General features: G+C 45.7%; 1 protein-coding gene across 5 annotated transcripts in view; it reads left to right on the top strand.

Moving 5' to 3' along the window:
* Positions 1 to 20,173, top strand: part of DLGAP2 (DLG associated protein 2) — a 926,579-nt gene that overhangs the window by 870,314 nt on the left and 36,092 nt on the right. For all 5 annotated transcript variants that reach the window (XM_055289522.2, XM_055289532.2, XM_063638236.1 and 2 more), the window contains one exon: positions 19,062 to 19,411. In XM_055289522.2, the coding sequence (XP_055145497.1) occupies positions 19,062 to 19,411 (350 nt within the window). The remainder of the gene's footprint in view (positions 1 to 19,061; positions 19,412 to 20,173) is intronic.

The raw sequence follows: 20,173 nt of genomic DNA, 5'->3' as shown, positions 1-20,173 counted from the left end.
TAGTAAGGAAATAATTATATAGGAAGGAAATATCTATGAAGGTAGGAAAAATACTCCTTTTTAAAATATTTAATTACACTGGATTTATTTCATCCTAACATAGCCACTAAGATAGAGGATCGTGCTGTGCTTTTTAAATATAAGTCATGGGAAAGCTTTGAGAATCCCAGTGGATTCATCATGGGGAAAATTTGTATCTCTATTTATTTATTTATTCGGTTTTGGAAGCCAAGAAGGAAAGAGCTAAAGAATGGAATGATGGATCATATCACATGTTACCATGAGTATAAGGAAGATAAACAAAAAGAAAAAGATTATTTAGCTAAGGCACCTGAAAGATCATGGTTGACATAGGCAACTGCAGATTCATGGAATTTCTGGAGGAAAAGCCCCACACCTTAAATATGGGGGCGGGTTACATTTCCAAGTCTTTCAGTGGCAGGATATGCTCCTGCTCTCTTTCTGTAATAAAAACGAGTATTTCTTGTATCCATTTATTGGTTTACAGCACGTCATTACTTTACAACCATTTCGATCAATTACACAATCAATTGAACAAACTCACAAATATGTATTTAGTGCCTGATGTGTATAAGATAATGGAGAGACACTTTATAAAAGGAAAGGAAACAGAATTGGAAATAGGTTTAGAAGCTCCATATACACGAAGGGATAATCATGTTCAAAAACTTTTGTCCCTTCTTCTAATCAGTGTTGCATGATTATAAACTGTCCCATGATTCATAAAATGGTCAAAATTCCTGTCTCTTCTAAATATTGACAGCACAAGCTTAGATCTTGATGTAATTATAAGGCACAGGAGTGGTCTCCCACACGCTTATTCTGTGGACGGAGGTTTTGTCTGTGAGGGTATTCTAAAACACTCGTGTTATCTGGCAGATGGCGCTGAACAGAAATGAATTATTTGACGTCTTCGGCTATTCCAGAAAAAGATACTGGGTGCTTTTCAAAAGATTCTCAGAATCTGCATCTGCATTTCTTGACCGAGAAGACAGAAGCTTGGGTGACAATTGCTGGAGCAGAGATGGGAGGAGAGTAGACACAGAAGCTTGGGTGACAGTTGCTGGAGCAGAGATGGGAGGATGGTACGGACATTCCTGCCATTGCTGCTGCTTCCCATGTCTGCCTCCAGCATCCACCACCAAGAAAACCCCTGTTCAGCAGAATTTTGGTATTACATGGGGAATAATTTGAGGAATTGTGCTAACAGATATGTGTATTCACTTTCTCAAACGTAGCATCCAGGGTCCACATTCTGAAGATAAACAGGTTTACGGATTCTTTGCAAACGCTCAGATACCATTTTTCTTCCTCCCCACCTCTGCCTCACAGCAGAAGGGCCAGGATTGAATCAAGAGCCACACACATATGTGGCTGGAAGTGTCGACCCACTAGATTCTGTGTGTTCTGTGTGGCCCGTCTTCACGGGGTGCCCTGAACCCAACCGAATGAAGCGCTGGTCCCGTCAGCAGCCATGGTCATGTGCACTTGGAAGTTCCAAATCCCGAGGTTCCTGCAGAGAGCAGCTCTCTGCTGTGGTACCAGCTCCTGGTGAGGGATCCAGCTCCCCTAGTTACCTCCCCCCATCACCAAGAGACTGGAAGTTCCTGGCATACAACATAGGCTGAGATCCCCAACTGAGCTGCTTCTCCAAAGCGGGGACAGCGGGCATAGCTCCAGCACATGGCGGCTGGGGCATCCATCCCTTCTGGAAGATGCCCTGCCATGACCACCCCACTCCTGCCGGGCTCCTGCCTGGCCCCCAGCTCCAGCGGCTTAAGCCCCTAGCCCCGTTCTCTGTGTTCACAGAACCACCACGGGCTGTGTAGCCTTCCACATGTGAAATAACAGGGGAAGATGTCTGACTTAAAAGGCAACTGCCAGGCAGCAGAAATCCTTCTGATTTTATTCTCCATCAGGGTATGTGCTCATCAGAAGTAAATTTGAAAAGTTAAAAAAAAAAAACGAAGTGATGGAGGGACACAGTCTTTTGTGTGACCACCCAAGGCAAGCCGCTGCCTGCACCTCTGGCCAGACATTCCTCAGCGCCAGCCTTTGCGGGAGACAGCACTCAGAGCCTCGTCAGAGCCGGGCTGGGCAGGCAGCCAGCCCCAGGCACCTATACAGCTCGTTTCCGCAAGCCCCACTTGCCCAGTGAGTCTTTCTCTTCTTCCTTGAGAATTAAGTTGGTTTTTTTCTGGTCATACACTCCTTAACATGCAGGTGTAGAATTAAGAGATATTTGTGTTTCTTTCCTAAATAATTCCATAAACCTGGTGCTAAGGAACTATTACATTAGACCCTTGGTGTAGGCAGCAAAGGAGATTGGGTTTAAGGCACACCAAAGTTCTTAAGTGAAGATGCTAATGACAGTCCTGCTGGAATCTGTGTAAGCCCACCACGTTCCTCATCCTGTTATGTATATTTTAGTAATTCGTTCCATTCATTGTGAGTCTCTCCCCTGGCTAGAATATAAGTTCCACAGGGGCCGGATTTTCCTCGCTGCTGAATTCCCGTGCCTCAAACAGTACTTGGCACACAGTAGATACAAATGTTTGTTGAATTATTTAGCGAAAACAAGGAACAAATGAATGAATAAGAAGGATTCTCTCTCTCTGTGAACTACTACCTTAGCACTCCTGCCCACTTGCAACTGACCCTCATCTGTGAGTGATATTTCTGAGTTTCCAGGAGGGCAGAGACAAGGTAGAGAATAAAACCTTCTGTCAGGTCAGCGACACCTAGGAAGTGGTAGGCGGTCCACAGGTTTTTGATAAAACCTTCTGTCAGGTCAACGACACCTAGGAAGTGGTAGGCAGTCCATAGATTTTTGATAAAACCTTCTGTCAGGTCAGCGACACCTAGGAAGTGGTAGGCGGTCCATAGATTTTTGATAAAACCTTCTGTCAGGTCAACAACACCTCGGAAGTGGTAGGCAGTCCACAGATTTTCGATAAAATCTTCTGTCAGGTCAACAACACCTAGGAAGTGGTAGGCGGTCCACAGATTTTTGGGGACATGTACATGTATGAATCAGTCCTTTCTGTGCACTTATGTAGAACTTATTTTCATTCATTATGGAATTTGCATCATCTGTTTCTGTCACTCTTGAAGTCAGGGTCAGATCTTTGTTTTAAAATACAGAATAACATGCGAGACAGACAGTAATGAGACCAGCTGGCAAACCAAAATGTTATGAGCAGTTTCTGAAAAGCAAAGTAAGTTGCCTCCTTGGTCTGTGTATCATCCCGTCAGTGTTCGCATCTCAAGGCTACGCCACAGACGACTCATGGTGCAATTATCATGCCAGCCTCTCTGGTCCATATGCCCTTTGCCTTGGGCTCATGAGAGTCGCAATTTCCTGGTGACACAGAGGACTGTCATGAGCCTTTCTCTATTTTGTTAGAAGTTCTTCATTTTCAGGGTACCACTGTAAATGGGGGATTTGAAACACATCTATTTCGACCATTGGAATGAAGAAGGAGTGCCCAGATGCTGCCAGGCCTGGAGACACTGTGGCAGCATGCTGGTTCTTAGTGCTGGCCCTGTGGGTGGGGTAGCGGGCCGACAATCCTCACCACACAGATCCTGCCAGGCCTGGAGACACTGTGGCAGCATGCCGGTTCTTAGTGCTGGCCCTGTGGGTGGGGTAGTGGGCCAACAATCCTCACCACACAGATCCTGCCAGGCCTGGAGACACTGTGGCATCATGCCGGTTCTTAGTGCTGGCCCTGTGGGTGGGGTAGCGGGCCGACAATCCTCACCACACAGATCCTGCCAGGCCTGGAGACACTGGCAGCGCGTTGGTTCTTGGTGCCTGGAGACACTGGTGTTGCGTTGGTTCTTGGTGCTGGCCCTGCGGGTGCGGTATGGGGCCGACAATCCTCACCCCTCTCACGGGGAGGCTGCGGGCGCCTGGGGTCATAGGGCTTCCTGTGGTGGGGCCAGAACCGAGCCTGGGTATGCTGTGGGCATCCCACACCCTCCCTGCTCTCAAGGCTGCTGGCTTCCTGGCCACGGGAGTCATTCATGCTCAGCTAGCTCAAACTGATGCTTACTGATCCACATAGGCTCTGGAGGTTCACAGAGCAACTCCAGTCCAAGGAGCCCTGATTTATTGGCAAGACCGATGGCAGCCATCTGATGGGTCCATCTCTCAGAGGCATGGGCAGAGGGCAAGTCAAGATGCTTGGGCTGTGAACTGCACGGGTGGATTCCTGTATTTGCTTGGGCTGTGAACTGCAGGGGTGGATTTCTGTATTTGCTTGGGCTGTGAATTGCAGGGGTGGACTCCTGTATTTCCTTTTCCATTAAGGTCACCTTAAGAATGAGATTATGACATCCATAGTGTGGGCTTGGGGCCTTCCAACCTTCTGACCAAGCTTTGTGGGAGACGTTGACATGGTTTAGGATATATTCATTTGACTCTGAGGTGTAAGTCAGAGGTAAGCACGGTCTTAACTCTTGCCAGTTGCCTTTGCTTTATTGTTTTATTCATTTTTTAATTGAAGGTCACTTCCTTTTCCTTAGAGAGACATTAGTAACTTCAGGTATATTAGTTGATGGATCAATGTCTGTGCACTCACTATTTGCCATGTGCATGGTAAAAATAAACTCTTTCATCATCAAGTAAAATACCACCTACAGAATTAGCCCTCCCTCGAAATCTTAGTAGTAAAGATTTCATTCTGATAAAACTTCAGTATAGATGTCATTCACAATTAGGTGTCCCATGTACACACATGCACACACAGAGAGACACACTGACTGTGGAGGTGTGTAACAAATGCTGCCTCCTGTACAGTTCACAGCATCTCAAAAAACAGGCTCACCAGCATCCTCCAGTTCTTGGTCTTTTCATTTTTCCACTGGAAAAATTATTCCTTTCCAACATGTTTTCATCTAAGAAGCTTTGCATTGGTAAAGAATTGGAACATGGCCGGGCATGGTGGCTCACACCTGTAATCTCAGCACTTTGGGAGGCAGAGGCGGGTGGATCACCTGAGGTCGGGAGTTCGAGACCAGCGTGGCCAACATGGTGAAACCCCATCTCTACTAAAAATACAAAATTAGCCAGGCATGGTGGCAAGCGCCTGTACTCCCAGCTACTCGGGAAGCTGAGGCAGGAGAATCACTTGAACCCGGGAAGCGGAGGTTGCAGTGAGCTGAGATCATGCCATTGTACTCCAGCCTGGGGCAACAAGAGTGAAACTCCGTCTCAAAAAAAAAAAAAAAAAGAATTGGAACATAATTATGTCCTACTGATCAATTGGATTGGGAAGGAGCCAAACTATGTTCCTGATATGTTTCTATTTTTTTGTGTGTTGATGTCAAATCATCGTAAAAGTCAGTGTGTGCCATCACTGATGATGGATTCCTTTTCTGGGTCATCCTTTAGTTTTGTTACCTGGCCCTTTGAACATTCAAAATTCTGTACTTAGAAACATGTGACTCTTCAGTTCACTAAAAGTTGATTCGTTCTCAGTATTCTTCAGAAAATACAAGTTCTCACTGTGTGATGTGATGTTCAAACCTTTTAAATGGAAACAGGAAGTGTCTCGAACAGCAGAGCAGCTGTCATCACTTCATTTTACTGTCTACAAGATGTTAAATGCTGGTTAGACTATAATTTCTTGCTAATTAACACATTTGAAATAGACATCTTTGCTGCTAACCTATCAGTGTTGCCCCAGAACTTGTGGGGCCCACATAATTTCTTATAACTCCAGGAAAACCATTGTGTGTATGCTTGTGGGATGTGACTTCTGTGTCCTGCCTGATTTATACTTCTGTTTTGTGACTAACATTAATTAAAGTGTCAAAATGGCTTTAATCCTCTATGTTGAATCTTTTGCCTTGAAAGTTTAGTTTGTCCAATATTCATTCTCTCATTCAGACAATCATGGGCTTGATGACTGTAATTCCTTTTATGCTATCATCCTTGAAGTTCTAATTAAGAGAGTGCAATGAATTCAAGTGTGGCTGTTACATTCAAATAGAATGGCAATGCTTGCTATTCAAGGGATATTTTATCTTGATTACGTATTTGTGCTTTATACGATGGAATGCTAATTTTCAAATTCCCGTTTGGCTTGCAAATGACTTTCAAGGATTGAATTCAGAAGTGGTGTCCAGAATTCCAGGTGTAGACGGATAATTAAACATGTGTTTAAAGCGATGATGGATTCATATTTGCGATTCCGCAAAGCTGTGTGAAGTGTAGATGGTGGAGCAGTTTCTTTCATCTCATTCACACGAGCTTCTTTCCAGTAAGATGTGTTGATCCAAAATGTCCTCCACAACGTTGGCTAGCCCAACACCTTGAAGACCTGAAGGACCTTCATGGTCAGAGTCCTCTGCTTCATGTGCTGTGTTAGAATACTCAGGGAACTATGTCCAGACACGGCCTCTTCCTGTAGGACATGTCCTAGACAGCACTACCAGCACAGCCCTCATAATGAGGAAGATGTTCCATGCTTAGGCAGGCCAGCGTGGTAGCCGCTGGCCACACCTGACCATGAGCAGTGGATGAGCAGTGGACACACAGCGTGTGCTGCAGAAGAACCCAAGTGTAATGGTATTTTAGGTATTCAGATATTTTAGAATTTTAGAGGCCAGGTGTGGCATCTCACACCTGTAATCCCAGCACTTTGGGAGGCCGAGGTGGGCAGATCACCTGAGGTTGGGAGTTCGAGACCAGCCTGTCCAACATGGTGAAACCCCGTCTCTACTAAAAATATAAAATTAGCCAGGCGTGGTACCACGCGCCTGTAATCCCAGCTACTTGGGAGGCTGAGCCTGGAGAATTGCTTGAACCCGGGGGCGGAGAGTGCAGTGAGCTGAGATCGTGCCACTGCATTCCAGCCTGGGTGACAGGGCAAGACTCTTGTCTCAACAAAAAAAAAAGTTTGGGCCATTTGTTGTGGCCAGTAGCTAAGTTACTGGTAAGGGCAGTCTAAAAAGGAGTCTTTCTGACACAATTGCGGTAAATCTAAGAACGTAGGCATTTTCAGTGGGTAGCAGTCTCTCACCCCTTCACTCTGCCAACACTGCAGCCCCCACTGCGTATTTGTCAATTCTCCCCTTCTGACAGTCCTTTTGACTCCAGAAATTTGAGCAATTTCTTCAGAAAGGGTTTGCAAATGAGATGAGCTCAATTCCAGATACATCTGAGGAAGGTCAGTTTTTACACACCTCTTCCCTGCCCCATTTATTCAGCTCTAACAGGGAGGGACCCATCCACCCGAATACATTTCCTTTAAGCATCAATATGCTTGTTTCATGCGATTTTTTTAGAAATCTTCCTAAAACTTACTCTATGCTTAGCTCTCTCCATCCTAAGTAGTGTAATTAACCTTTTCTTCCTGCCCCAAGTCATTCCATTGGCCTCAGAGTGCTCAAGAGACAAGGTATTTTACATACACAGTTTCCTGTGACCACAACCCCATTATTCTCAGGGTGACACTCACCAACTTATGCGATCCCTGTGAAACAAACAAAATCCAAACCAATTCAGTAATTGAATTACAAAGCCCAGGTATGTTTTCATCTATTTCCCTGTAATTTGGAAGACACTTAAAAAACATCATCAGGGATTTTATAGTGTTGTTTACATGGTTAAAGAAATCAATGTTAGGCTTTTAAAACCAAACACATACGCATGCTTGGAATTGGTATTTTTTTTTTAAAGAGAGTAGTCAGGTCAGGTTTTCAGAAACTTTCAGTTATTAAACAATCATTTCTTCTTCTAATTTCAAAATACATATTTGATCACTTATATAATCCCATGTGGTTCTTTAGCAACCTCTGTCTCAATTCATCTTCTTTTTGAGGACGTAGACTAGAATTACATTGCTAAATTAAACTTCGAATTTTCAAATACATTTAATGTTTGACATACATATAGAAAGTGATAGATAACACAGCCTGTAGCTCATAAGGGTTAGTTCTGATAAATGCATGCTAAGCGTGCACTCACAGAAACAGAATTAAGACAATTATTATCACCCACACCATCCAACTGAATGGCTGGATATTTTTCTCTAATGTGTAAAATGCTTTCATTCATTGATTTTAATCTGTGGCAGAAAATTAATGTGGTCAAATGATCATTTTAAATTCTTTCTTTTTACTATTGTTTCCCAGCCTCCAATTTTAACTTTAATGAGCCGTGTAGAGATTTACAATTCTATCGCACAGGGCTGTAGAGGCACAACAAATGTTTGTCAAAAGAATGGACTAATGAATGAATGGATGCAGTGATATACTTCCATGTTTCAGAAATCATTTCTTAATGGTAATCTCTATGTCAAAAGCATTTAAGTACTGCAATTTTTATTTAACCAAGACAACTGATAATTTTTAAATTATAAACATCAAATATTGCCAGTATAAGGAAAATGTAAGTGAAACAGCTTCATTGTCTGTAGTATATACCCTGGTCCTTTTGTCACGGCCGAGAAAGAATTTACGACATGGACCCATGGTTTTAGGGACGGAAAGTTTAATAGAAAAAGAAGTGAGAGAGAAAAGTCTTCCTTATGGTGAGAGAGCAGATCGCCCAAAAGAAGGTCTCCGGTTTGCAGCAGAATGCAGTCGGTTCTGTACAGAGGCTTGAGGAGGTGGTGATTGGTTTATACAGCGCCCAGGGGATCTGTTAGACCAGGTGTTACATTTACATAGCCCGAAAAAAGACTGGCCCTCCCACCCTCGTCTTTTATTATGCAAGTGCGGGCTCCACCCTCCACCTAGGTGGTTGCCATGATACCTGTATACGTGGTTTTACCTGGAGGCTGCCATGACACCCTGCATACACTGACAAGCAAAAGCAAGCAGGAGATGCCATATTGAATGTACCTGGCTTCCAGGTACAGCTGCTCCATTTACATATGAAAGCTCCTAGTCTGCATATCTGTGCCTGACTTCTCAGGCAGCTTTCCCTTAAAGAAGAAACGGTTTAGGGGCTACTTTTTTTTATGCATACTTCAAGTTCTGGGATACATGTGCAGAACGTGCTGGTTTGTTACATAGGCTATGAATCCGTCTGGTCCTGGGCTTTTTTTGGTTGGTAGGCTATTAATTACTGCCTCAATTTCAGAACTTGTTATTGGTCTATTCAAGGATTCCACTTATTCCTGGGTTAGTCGTGGGATGGTGTATGTGTCCAGGAATTTATCCATTCCTTCTAGATTTTCTAGTTTATTTGCGTAGAGGTGCTTATAGTATTGTCTGATGGTAGTTTGTATTTCTGTGGGATCAGTGGTGATATCCCCCTTAACATATTTTATTGTGTCTATTTGATTCTTCACTCTTTGCTTCTTTTTTAGTCTGGCTAGCGGTCCATGTATTTTGTTGATCGTTTCCTGGATTCATTGATTTTTTGAAGGTTTTTTTGTGTGTCTGTCTCCTTCAGTTCTGCTCTCATCTAGTTATTTCTTGTCTTCTGCTAGCTTTTGAATTTGTTTGCTCTTGCTACTCTAGTTCTTTTAATTGTGATGTTAGGGTGTCAATTTTAGATCTTTTCTGCTTCTGTGGCAATTTTGTGCAATAAATTACCCTCTAAACACTGCTTTAGCTGTGTCCCAAAAATTCTGTGTCCCAGAGATTCTGGGACACAAGCTAAAGCATTGGTTTCAAAGAACTTATTTATTTCTGCCTTAATTTCATTATTTACCCAGCAGTCATTCAGGAGCAGATTGTTCAGTTTCCATGTAGTTGTGCGGTTTTGAGTGAGTTTCTTAATCCTGAGTTCTAATTTGATTGCACTGTGGTCTGAGAGACCGTTTGTTATGATTTCCGTCCTTTTACATTTGCTGAGGTGTGTTTTACTTTTAATTATGTGTTTGATTTTAGAGTAAGTGTGATGTGGTGCTGAGAAGAATGTATATTGTGTTGATTTGGGGTAGAGAGTTCTGTAGATGTCTATTAGGTCCGCTTGGTCCAGAGCTGAGTTCAAGTCCTGAATATCCTTGTTAATTTTCTGTCTCATTGATCTATCTAATATTGACAGGGGGATGTTAAAGTCTTCCACTATGATTGTGTGGGAGTCTAAGTCTCTTAATGGGTCTCTAAGAACTTGCTCTATGAATCTGGGTGCTCTTGTATTGGGTGTGTATATATTTAGGATAGTTAGCTCTTCGTGTTTCATTGATCATTTTACCTTTAGGTAATGCCCTTCTTTGTCTTTTTTTTATCTTTGTTGGCTTAAAGTCTGTTTTATCAGAGACTAGGAGTGCAACTCCTGCTCTTTTTTGCTTTCCATTTGCTTGGTTAATATTCCTCCATCCCTTTATTTTGAGCCTATGTGTGGCTGGTGCTGGTTTTTCCTTTCCATGTTTGGTGGTTCCTTCCGGAGCTCTTATAAGGCAGGCCTGGTGGTGACAAAAATCTGTCAGCATCTGCTTGTCTGTAAAGGATTTTATTTATCCTTTGTTTATTTAGTTTGTTTAGTTTGGCTGCATATGAAATTCTGGTTGAAAATTCTTTTCTTTAAGAATGTTGAATATTGGCCCCCACTCTCTTCTGGCTTGTAGGGTTTCTGCCCAGAGATCTGCTGTTAGTCTGATGGGCTTCCCTTTGTGTGTAAGCTGACCTTTCTCTCTGGCTGGAGGGCTGCTTTTCATTAAAGGAAAATTCTACTAAGATCTTTCACCTTTTCTAGCTGCCTAACAGTAATTTCTTAATAACTGCTGTATTATTTGTAACTTACTGTTCTGCTATAAACAATCCCATTCAGAATGCATGAGGGATTATATTATATGCATATAGGCCCACTGTAAGTGAGAATGACAAAAGCTATATTTAAAATATATTCTAAGTGCCTGTCCCAGGTCTTCACACACAGATCCCCCTTGACCTCTGTACTCACATGTAAAAATGCATCTGCCATCTGCATGCCTGGAAGTTTTTATGTGTATTGCTAAATGTTTCTTTAACTTCTACAGTGTTTCCAATTCTTTAAACACTATAGGTCAGTTATTTATATTAAAACTATGTGTTGGATTTCCCATGGGGTCATTAACAAAGGCACTCACATGGACAAGTGATTAATATTTTTAGGGGATTAAAAACATCCTACCAGGACACATATTCCCTCTTTCAGAGATGACATTTCAAATCCTGTTGTTGGTAAACCCTCAGATGATCAATCAGAACTTTCCCTTGGTCCTTTAGCTAAATGGCCCAAATGTTTTTGAGAGAACCTTAAGTTCTGATAACATAGTGAGCTTTTCCTCTTGAATCGTGTCACCGAAGAATACACGGCACCATGCTTCCGTAGCTAATATCGCAACCTTCAGCAACAAGGCTGCTGGAACCAGAATCTTCCACTTCCTGTCTACAAGACAGGGAGAAACTGCACCTGTTTGTGCTGGCAAGGGTTGGGGGAGGCTAGGGGACAAATCCTTGTAAAGACAGCAGTGACTGGCAGTTCACAAGTGTTCGAGCTCTAGCTGTTTCCAAGAAAACGTTGTCTAAATAGAAATCCTTTTCAAAGCCATTCAAGCTGGTTTTTTTCCTTTTCACATTGGAGCCCCAGGAGAGCTCTCATTCTCAGCCTGCTGGGCTCAGCTTCACCTCATCCCGCTGAGGTACTGCACCTTATGGTGGTGGGGGCTGCAGACCTGTGTGGTGCATGACCACCTGTTCTCCATGGCCTCTACTATGTTCACATGGCCAGTAGGAGCACTGAGAAATGGCAAAGAGTAACATCACTGTTGACAAAAGGCCAGAAGCTGGGTCTAAGTTCTGCTGCTCACTGCACAGAAAGCCAGTCACTGCGACAGCGAGTAGTATTGCCAGGGAAGAAGGCTTTCATCAGATGCTGCAGTAAGGGAGATGGGAGATCCATCTCAAATCCATCTCCCTGGCAAACTAAGATTAGAGGTTTATATAGCCGGGAAGAAATGTAACCATGTGTGGGAAAACAGAAATGAGGGAACTGTAAGGAAGAGGCGGCCACCAGGAAGCAGATGATGGGTTGGGCAGTCCGGGTGGATGTGGGGTCTTTGGTCTCATGGTCTAGATGCAGTGATATGGTGAAATGCAGCTCCATGATGCTATCTCGGAGGCCCGATGGCTGCTGTCCTTGGAAGGAACTCAGATAAGACAGATGTAACTTACTCTGGTTTCAAGACTAGGAGGGTCAGTTTCTATGTTTATTTAGAAGAAACCATAAACATCCGCCCTATGGGACAGTTCAGCCGGTATCATCACTATCACTCAGCCGCAACAGAGAACCACATCTCCTGCAAAGCCCGCTCCTCACAGTATGGTGAGCCTGGGTGCTCTGCCAGAGCAAGACCACAGGGGAAGAACATGATCACAGTCACAGGGCTGCTGCAAAGGGTGTTCCACCCATAGATCATGAGGGAGAAACTGACGCTTTGGAAATCAGCGGGTCCCACATGCCTTTCCCATGAGCCGGGGCAATATATCATCAGGCCAATAAACAAATATTCGAAGGCCTCTTTCCCAAAATAATTTTAATTGATTTGCTATGATTTAAGGAATTGAAAGATCATTTCATATAATCTCTTCTTACTGTGGCTTAAGCTCATTAGTTAATAGTCCCTTTAAACAATTTGGGTCATGGAGTGTCAGGGTGTAATCTTTAAAACGTCTTCCTCCACCAAAGGCATTTTGATTTTTTGTTTTTAGGAAACTGGGAACCGCCATAAATCTTGCTGAATTAAGTGCCTCTTTCATTGAATTTTGCAGTGGGCAAGGATTCCGACGTGCACTCTTGCAACTGTCTTTTAAATGAGAAAATACTAGATCAGGTCATGAGAAATAAGGTTCTGCTGTGTAAATGGTCACAAAAAAGGAAACTAAACTCATTATAACCAACAACTAGAGAAGCATCTGAATCTCAGTTCTACCATTTTTCTTGTGGGCTAACGTAAGGAAGAGGTTTAAGCCCATTCAGACTTCCACCTTCTCTTCCAAGATATGGAAATGCCAAGACTGCCTACCCCACAAGGTTGTATTGAAGCTTAATGAACTGCAAAGTATAATGTGCTCCACAGAGTGCGTGCCACAGAGCAGATGCTCAGTGAACTGTGGCTTTGTGTGTGTATTTGAGTGTGACTGTGAGCATTCGTGCATGCATGTGTGTGCATGAGGGTGTGTGTGTGTGTGTGTGCATACGTGTGTGTGCATGTGAGTGCATGTGTGTGTGCGTGAGAGTGGATGTGTGTACGTGTGTGCAAGTGTGAGTATGTGAGAATGTACATGAGTGTATGAGAGTTTGTATGTGAGTGGTCTGTGCACACGTGCATGTGTGTGCATGTGTGCATGTCTGTGTGCATGAGAGTTTGTGGGTGGGTGTGCATGTGGGTGTGTGTGTCTGCACATGTGTGAGTGTGGGGTGGTGTGTGTGCATGTGTGAGTGTGGGGAGTGTGTGTGTACACGTATGAGTGTGGGTGGTGTGTGCACATGTGAGTGGGGCAGTGTGTGTGTGCATGAGTGTGGGGGGTGTATGTGTACACGTGTGAGGTGTGTACACATGTGAACGGTTGTGTGTACACGTGTGTGGGGGTGTGTGTGCACGTGTGATGGGGTGTGTGTACACACATGTGAGTGTGGGGTGTGTGTGTACACGTGATGTGGGTGTGTGTACACAAGTGGGGTGTGTGTATGTAAACGTGTGTGTGCGGTGTGTGTACACGTGTGAGTGTGGGGGTGTGAGTGTGTACACATGGGTGTGTGTGCATGTGTGAGGTGTGTACACGTGTGAGTGGGTGTGTGTGCTTGTGTACGTGAGTGTGGGGGATGTGTGCCTGTGTGTACACATGTGTGTGGGGGTGTGTATACATGTGTGAGTGTGGGGGATGTGTGCCTGTGTGTACACGTGTGTGTGGAGGGGTGTGTACACGTGTGTGGGGTGTGTGTGCGTGTGTACATGTGTGAGTGTGGGGGACGTGTGTCTGTGTGTCCACAGTGTGGGGTGGGTCTATGTGTACATGTGTGAGTGTGGGGGATGTGTGCCTGTGTGTACACACGTGTGAGTGTGGGGTGTGTGTTTACATGTGTGGGGTGTGTGTGTACAAGTGTGAGTGTGGGGTGTGTGTGTACACATGTGTGAGGGTGAGGTGTGTGTGTGTGTACACGCACATGCGCACTCCAAGGTGACTATTTTCTCATACTGAAATGAAGGGGTGGTGGCAAGTTTGCAGGTGCTGCTGGCATTTTCTTCTCCTCTTTGATGGTGGAGACAGCCAGTGCTGTTTGGGGACCCGGTGGTGACAGCGCCCTTACTGTGCACCCGTCTCCGCCAGCTTCCCTGGATGCTTATCTCCGTTTCGTGAGACGCCGGACACCGCAGAGCACCCTCAGACCAACGGAAGGCAGTTTCTCCAAGATCACACGATGACATCATTTCATGTCTGAAGCAAGAAAGGCTGATTTAATAGAACCAGAAGGAAGTGTGTGAGATTTCCCTGTCCAAAGATTTTGCAGGAAAGGACCGAGACGCCCCCTTTCCCTTGGGCCCTGAGCGAAATGGTTAACTTCGACTCACAGGGGAGGTTTGGTCTGAGAGCTGTGACTTCCCTGTGAGTCTGTGGATCCTGTAAGTGAAACTCAACTGCAGGGATTCTTAAAAATTATCTCAAGATATTAAATCACCAGAGGAAAACAGAGCAAAACAAGGGTTCAAGCATCACAGCACATGTTTTTATTTAGAGGAAGAGAGAACGGCAGAATGGTCATTTGCTGTTTCTGTGAGAAGGTAAATAATTTGAGGAAAACCCCATGACACTTGTAAAGAAAAGAAGAAGTCGGGCTGTATCCCCAGAGCACTAACGCGACCAGTCGGTTCAGCCCCAGAGGAGCCTGCAGACCTCTGGGGAAATCCAAGTAAAGTCTGCAGTGTCCTTATGCCAGAGAATGGTGGTTTTGTTGATGACAGCTGATCCACTGATATCAAACCCTCCTCCACCAGGGCTGCCTTTCTAGAGCTGAGGCTGTGGATGCGGGCGTGGCAGCATCAGCATTTCTGCAGGACAAGCCATGCCCACTGGCCCTTCCCGTGGCAGCGTTGGTGCATCTACAGAACAGGCCGTGTCACCTGGCCCTTCCTGTGGTGGAATCGGTGCATCTACAACACAGACCATGTCTGCTGGCCCTTCCCGTGGTGGCATGGGTACATCTGGGCACAGGCCATGTCCGCTGGCCCGTCCCGTCGTGGCATGGGTACATCTAGGCAGAGGCCACGTCCACTGGCCTGTCCTATTCCTGCTTCCCAGGAGCAGCTCCATCCATCTCAAGGCACGGCCAGGCTCACCCCCAGGAGACTTCCTTCAACCCAAGTCTCTCTCTGGGCATCCCTAGTCTCTGATGCTGCACCCTCAGTTCTCAGGGCCGCCTTTTCAGTGTGATTATGGAGCACACTGGGGCCAGGCTCTTAGGCTCTTGATAAATGCTTCCTGAAATCAGCGAATCTTACAATATTATACCCACCAGTGAAGCTTGCCAGGCCCTTCACGTCAGTGCCCAGCATGGAAGAAAGCCGAGGGTCTTCAGCCCCCTTATCAATGGTCTCTGGAAAACCCATATGGTAACAGCAACCATATGGACATTCAGTTGAACCTGTACATTCAGTTCGACGTTGCAGCCTTGCTGATACGGTGAAAAACAATACTCTTTCACAGAGTTCTAACTATAACTTTTACAAAAGTCAGTCAGTGATAATCTCTGCACCACTGCAGCACAGCTAACTGCTTCAAACCGCGTTTTCCTTTTAGCGGTTCCGCGAACAGCCTGGCAGGCATGTGCACACACGTTTAGAAACAGCATAATCTCTTTCTTTTGTCATCCAGGAAAAATCACTCTGGGTGCCCTCCCAGGTGGAGTGTAGTAAATTCTTCTTTTTGTATGCTGGACGTGAACTGCTCCTTGTTAATCTGTTTGTTTTAAAAGTGTCGCATGCAGCTACATTTTTACAAAGCAATCAGTTTAAAAAATCATTTCATCGGCCTGTAGCAAACACATTATAAAGTGAGAAGATGTGGTATGCGATTTTCCTGTGTTCATGGAGATAAGTCATAACCTGCCACGTAAGTTTTTTTTTAATTTATGAGATATTCCATACAGGAAGGAAGGTTTACTTGTTTTTGTGAAATTTTTCAGACTCTTTAAATTTTACTTAAATACACTTAGTAAGGTCTGTGATTTTGAACAGTGGTGACAGACCTTTGAGAGTAACTGTGAAACACATAATGAGCCAAGGTGGGGATGAATTTGCATGCATGTGCTTAAATTTTCTGGGAAGGTCACTAACTGATTACTTTCCTCCCTGTTGCATTTGCCTGTGACGTGTGGTGATGTGGTTATGACGCTTGATACAGGCCATCGTTCACTGCTGAGGTGAACCTCGCTGGAAAAATCCAGACAATTTGGTGTGTTTAATGTCACTTTTCTACTCATCTCAAACTTGCCAAAGAAAAATGTAACTATACTAAGGCAGATGTCACATTTTAATCTGTATTCCTGCGTCTCTCTGTTGCTTTTGATTTTTACTACGCCTATTGCTGGGACTCAAAACTTCTTCGGAATCAATATTTCTGCTTAAGAGAACTAACGCAGAAACAGCTTTGTCCCTGGAGAGGTCACCGAGAGCCCCCGTCCGCAGTCTCGCTCCAGCGCGCAGCGGACACCGGGTCTGCCTTTGGCTAGAGCCATAGAATCTGAAGACGTGTCATTAATGATAAAGATTCTGTTTTCTGTAAATGACCGATGACAAATAGGTTAACATGAAAACAGCCGCCTACTCTCCAGGGCTGTCACGTGGAAACCCTTTTATCGATGAGCCTCTTCACACCTCCACCCGCCGGCTCTCTGATCATGTGTCCGTGTCGCACTTAACACCCTTGATAAATCAGCGCTATGAAACACTGTCAGGAAAGGCGTTATCAGAAGCAAGTGTTTAAACAGACCTCATCCCTGCCAAGATGAGATGAATGCGCGGTCCCCAACGCATCCCACCCAGAAAAACGAAATGATTTCCTAACCCAAGGCTCTCCCCGGCACTGTTGGCCTCTGGGATGGAGAAGCCTTGGGAACTTTCTGAATCTCCTAAATAGTGCCTTGAATCTTGTCAGTTTTCAATAATTTTGCTTAAGGCATTGATTGATGTTAGGGGGAAAAGTCAGGAACAAAAGAAAAAAAAGACAGGATTTTGAATGTTTGTCTGGTAAAAGAGAAGCTCAGCACCTGATTGATTTAATAACATCTGATCATCCTTCCTCAGTTTTCTAGCCTTCAGATTCTCTTTCCAATGCATGCTTTTTAAAAATGTATCCACTTTGGGCTGGATGTGGTGGCTCACACCTGTAATCTCAGCACTTTGGAGACCGAGGCAGGCAGATTATTTGAGGTCCTGAGGTCAGGAGATGGAGACCATCCTGGCCAACATGGTGAAACCTCATCTCTATTAAAAATACAAAAATTAGCCAGGTGTGGTGGCAGGTGCCTGTAATTCCAGCTACTCCGGAGGTTGAGGCCTGAGAATCACTTGAACCCAGGAGGTGGAGGCTGTTGTGAGCCAAGATCATGCCACTCTACTCCAGACTGGGCAACAGAGTGAGACTCCATCTCAAAAAAAAGAAAAAAAAGGTATCCACTTTGTAAATGTTAATATGTAACATTATGCCTTAAAGCACAGGTCATCCTGAATGGCAGGCTTGTTTTGTCATCTGTCCGTGTTAACTTCGGATGACATTAAAAATGATTGGAGGAGATGAGGGATGGGAAGTGTCCTGCAGACACAGAAAGGATGTGTTTCCACCTGCAGCAGCCGGCAGCTGCTCTTGGACACCGTGTCTGGACGTCCTTGGGGAAAACCGCTGCTTGGTCTGTCCTCACAGACGGCACTCAGACCTCCCCAGGAGATGCCCACGAGCGCACTCACCTACGTCACAGGCAGCCTGGCAGTGCCTCCTACTGTGTGTGTGTTATGGGGGCGGGGTGGTGTTTGCTTTGCACTGTGATGAGGGGAGCAGATTCCCTTCAAGAAGCATTTTTATCAGTTCTTCCTGCACAATAAAGGAAAATAATTGACTGTAATGGACAACCAGTGCCTGCTGAGGGAGAATGTTAGGGACTTCATCCTCTCTATAAAAATAAGTCATAACCTGAGTCCAGCCCAAGGTGTCTCATGCATTTTTGGTAGCTTCTAAGAGTTATCTAATACAGTCTTCATCTCCAGATGCATTTATTTTGCTTTGGTGGCCTGTCCGGCTGCACAGCCGGTGGTACAGAATGCCCCATGCAATTCGAGTTCGGGAGGAGACTGGCTGGTGACAGCCACAGGTGAGTGTGGCCTGGCCCAGATCAGATGCATAGAGCTGGCCCCTTTCCAGTGGTCTTCCTACAACTTAAACCTATGGAGCCTGTACTTATACGGAAGCCAACAAGTTTCTGCTGTTACATATTTTCTCCACTACGGAAATAGTAGCTATTCATTATAATGATGTTTAGAAAAACACACAAGCCCAAGAGCAGACAGTGCCCATCCTGTCACTCAACAGCCGCGATTAACATCTTCAGGTGCTGGTGACCTCTTCTCACACACACGTTTCCTATACAAATGGATTCCATCTTGACCTATGCATAGTTTAGCATCCGGCCTGCTTCTGAACCTAGCATGATAGAATCAGCGTTTTCCATGATGACATGACCTGCGTAGAAATGACACCTGCGCGCTGTCCTGCAGGGACACACATTGCCTAGCTGTGTCTCTGCTGCTGGGTTTGCTGGTATTTTTAAATGATGCCACGCCTGCGTGCTGTCCTGTGGGGACACACCTTGCTTAGCTGTGTCTCTGCAGCTGGGTTTGCTGGTATTTTTATAATCCTACCCAGTTACAGGTATATTCATGTCTGCTGTCTCACTGTCCCCCCATTTCACACTATTTTCTTAGGCTAGACGTCCAGGAACAGACTTGCTCCATCAACCACAGGGCGTGGGCGTGGGGAAACAGTTGACCAGACGCTGACGGGGGAGAACACGCCTGTTGACTTGGGACTTTCTTTTCTTACAGCTGTCTCATATACAAATTACAAGAAAACGCCCCCACCCGTGCCCCCTCGGACCACCTCCAAGCCTCTGATCTCCGTGACGGCGCAGAGCAGCACCGAATCCACCCAGGATGCCTACCAGGACAGCCGCGCTCACAGGATGTCCCCGTGGCCCCAGGACAGCCGCGGCCTCTACAACTCCACGGACAGCCTGGACAGCAACAAGGCCATGAACCTCGCCCTGGAGACGGCCGCTGCCCAGCGCCACATGCCCGAGAGCCAGAGCAGCTCCATGCGGACCAGCGACAAGGCCATCCTGGTGTCCAAGGCGGAGGAGCTCCTCAAGAGCCGCTGCTCCTCCATCGGGATTCAGGTAGCTGCTCAGGGCCTCGCTCCACTCAGTCCTGCCAATAGTATAGAATAAACCAAAACCCACCCAGCAGCCCTGGGTCCTTAGCACTGACCGTAACCCCAGCAGGGCTGTGGAACCTGGGAGCAGGGCTGTGCGTTCGCGTTGCAGACCTGCCAGCGCAGTGAGTAGGCGGGAGACCCCCGAGGTGACGCGGACCCCAGTGCAGGGCTGAAGGAAACCCAGGGGTTCCAGGTCCCTGTCCCCTGCCACCCTGAAAATACACTCCGGGCCACTTGTTTTCCAAGGGCCAAAGGCTGCCTAGACAGTATGGAGATAACACTATTTTGATGCTTAAAAGTGGGGGTTTCTGTTGGAGTCTGATTTTTCAAAAGCTTTTTGGTATTGTGGCCAAAGAGTTGAGTGGGGAAACCAAAAGGTGTTGGGAATGAAGAGGTAAAAGGAAAGTCAGGCTGTCCTCTCTACAGAAACTGGACGTGCTCACAGCAACTTCAGGTGCTGGCAGGCCCCTCAGCTGGGGTCACAGATGTTGCCTCCACGGTTTCAGACCACAGACGGTTGACCCGCCGTCCATCTGGGCCCCCAGATGTCTACCCATGATACAGACCTGGCAGACGGGCTCCTTTCCCCGTGAATGGAGAGCTCTGGCCGGCTCCTGCCCACGCCGCACCCCCCTCTGCAAGTCTGTTTTAGGTGCAGTGCTGTGCACCCAGGGAGGCCGGGAGATTGTCCTATGATCTGGGTCAGGCAGCGCATCCCTCCGGG

Source organism: Symphalangus syndactylus, chromosome 1 (assembly GCF_028878055.3).
Source record: "Symphalangus syndactylus isolate Jambi chromosome 1, NHGRI_mSymSyn1-v2.1_pri, whole genome shotgun sequence".
In the NCBI taxonomy this organism is placed as follows: domain Eukaryota; kingdom Metazoa; phylum Chordata; class Mammalia; order Primates; family Hylobatidae; genus Symphalangus; species Symphalangus syndactylus.
This window is presented reverse-complemented; position numbering and strand designations above follow the sequence as displayed.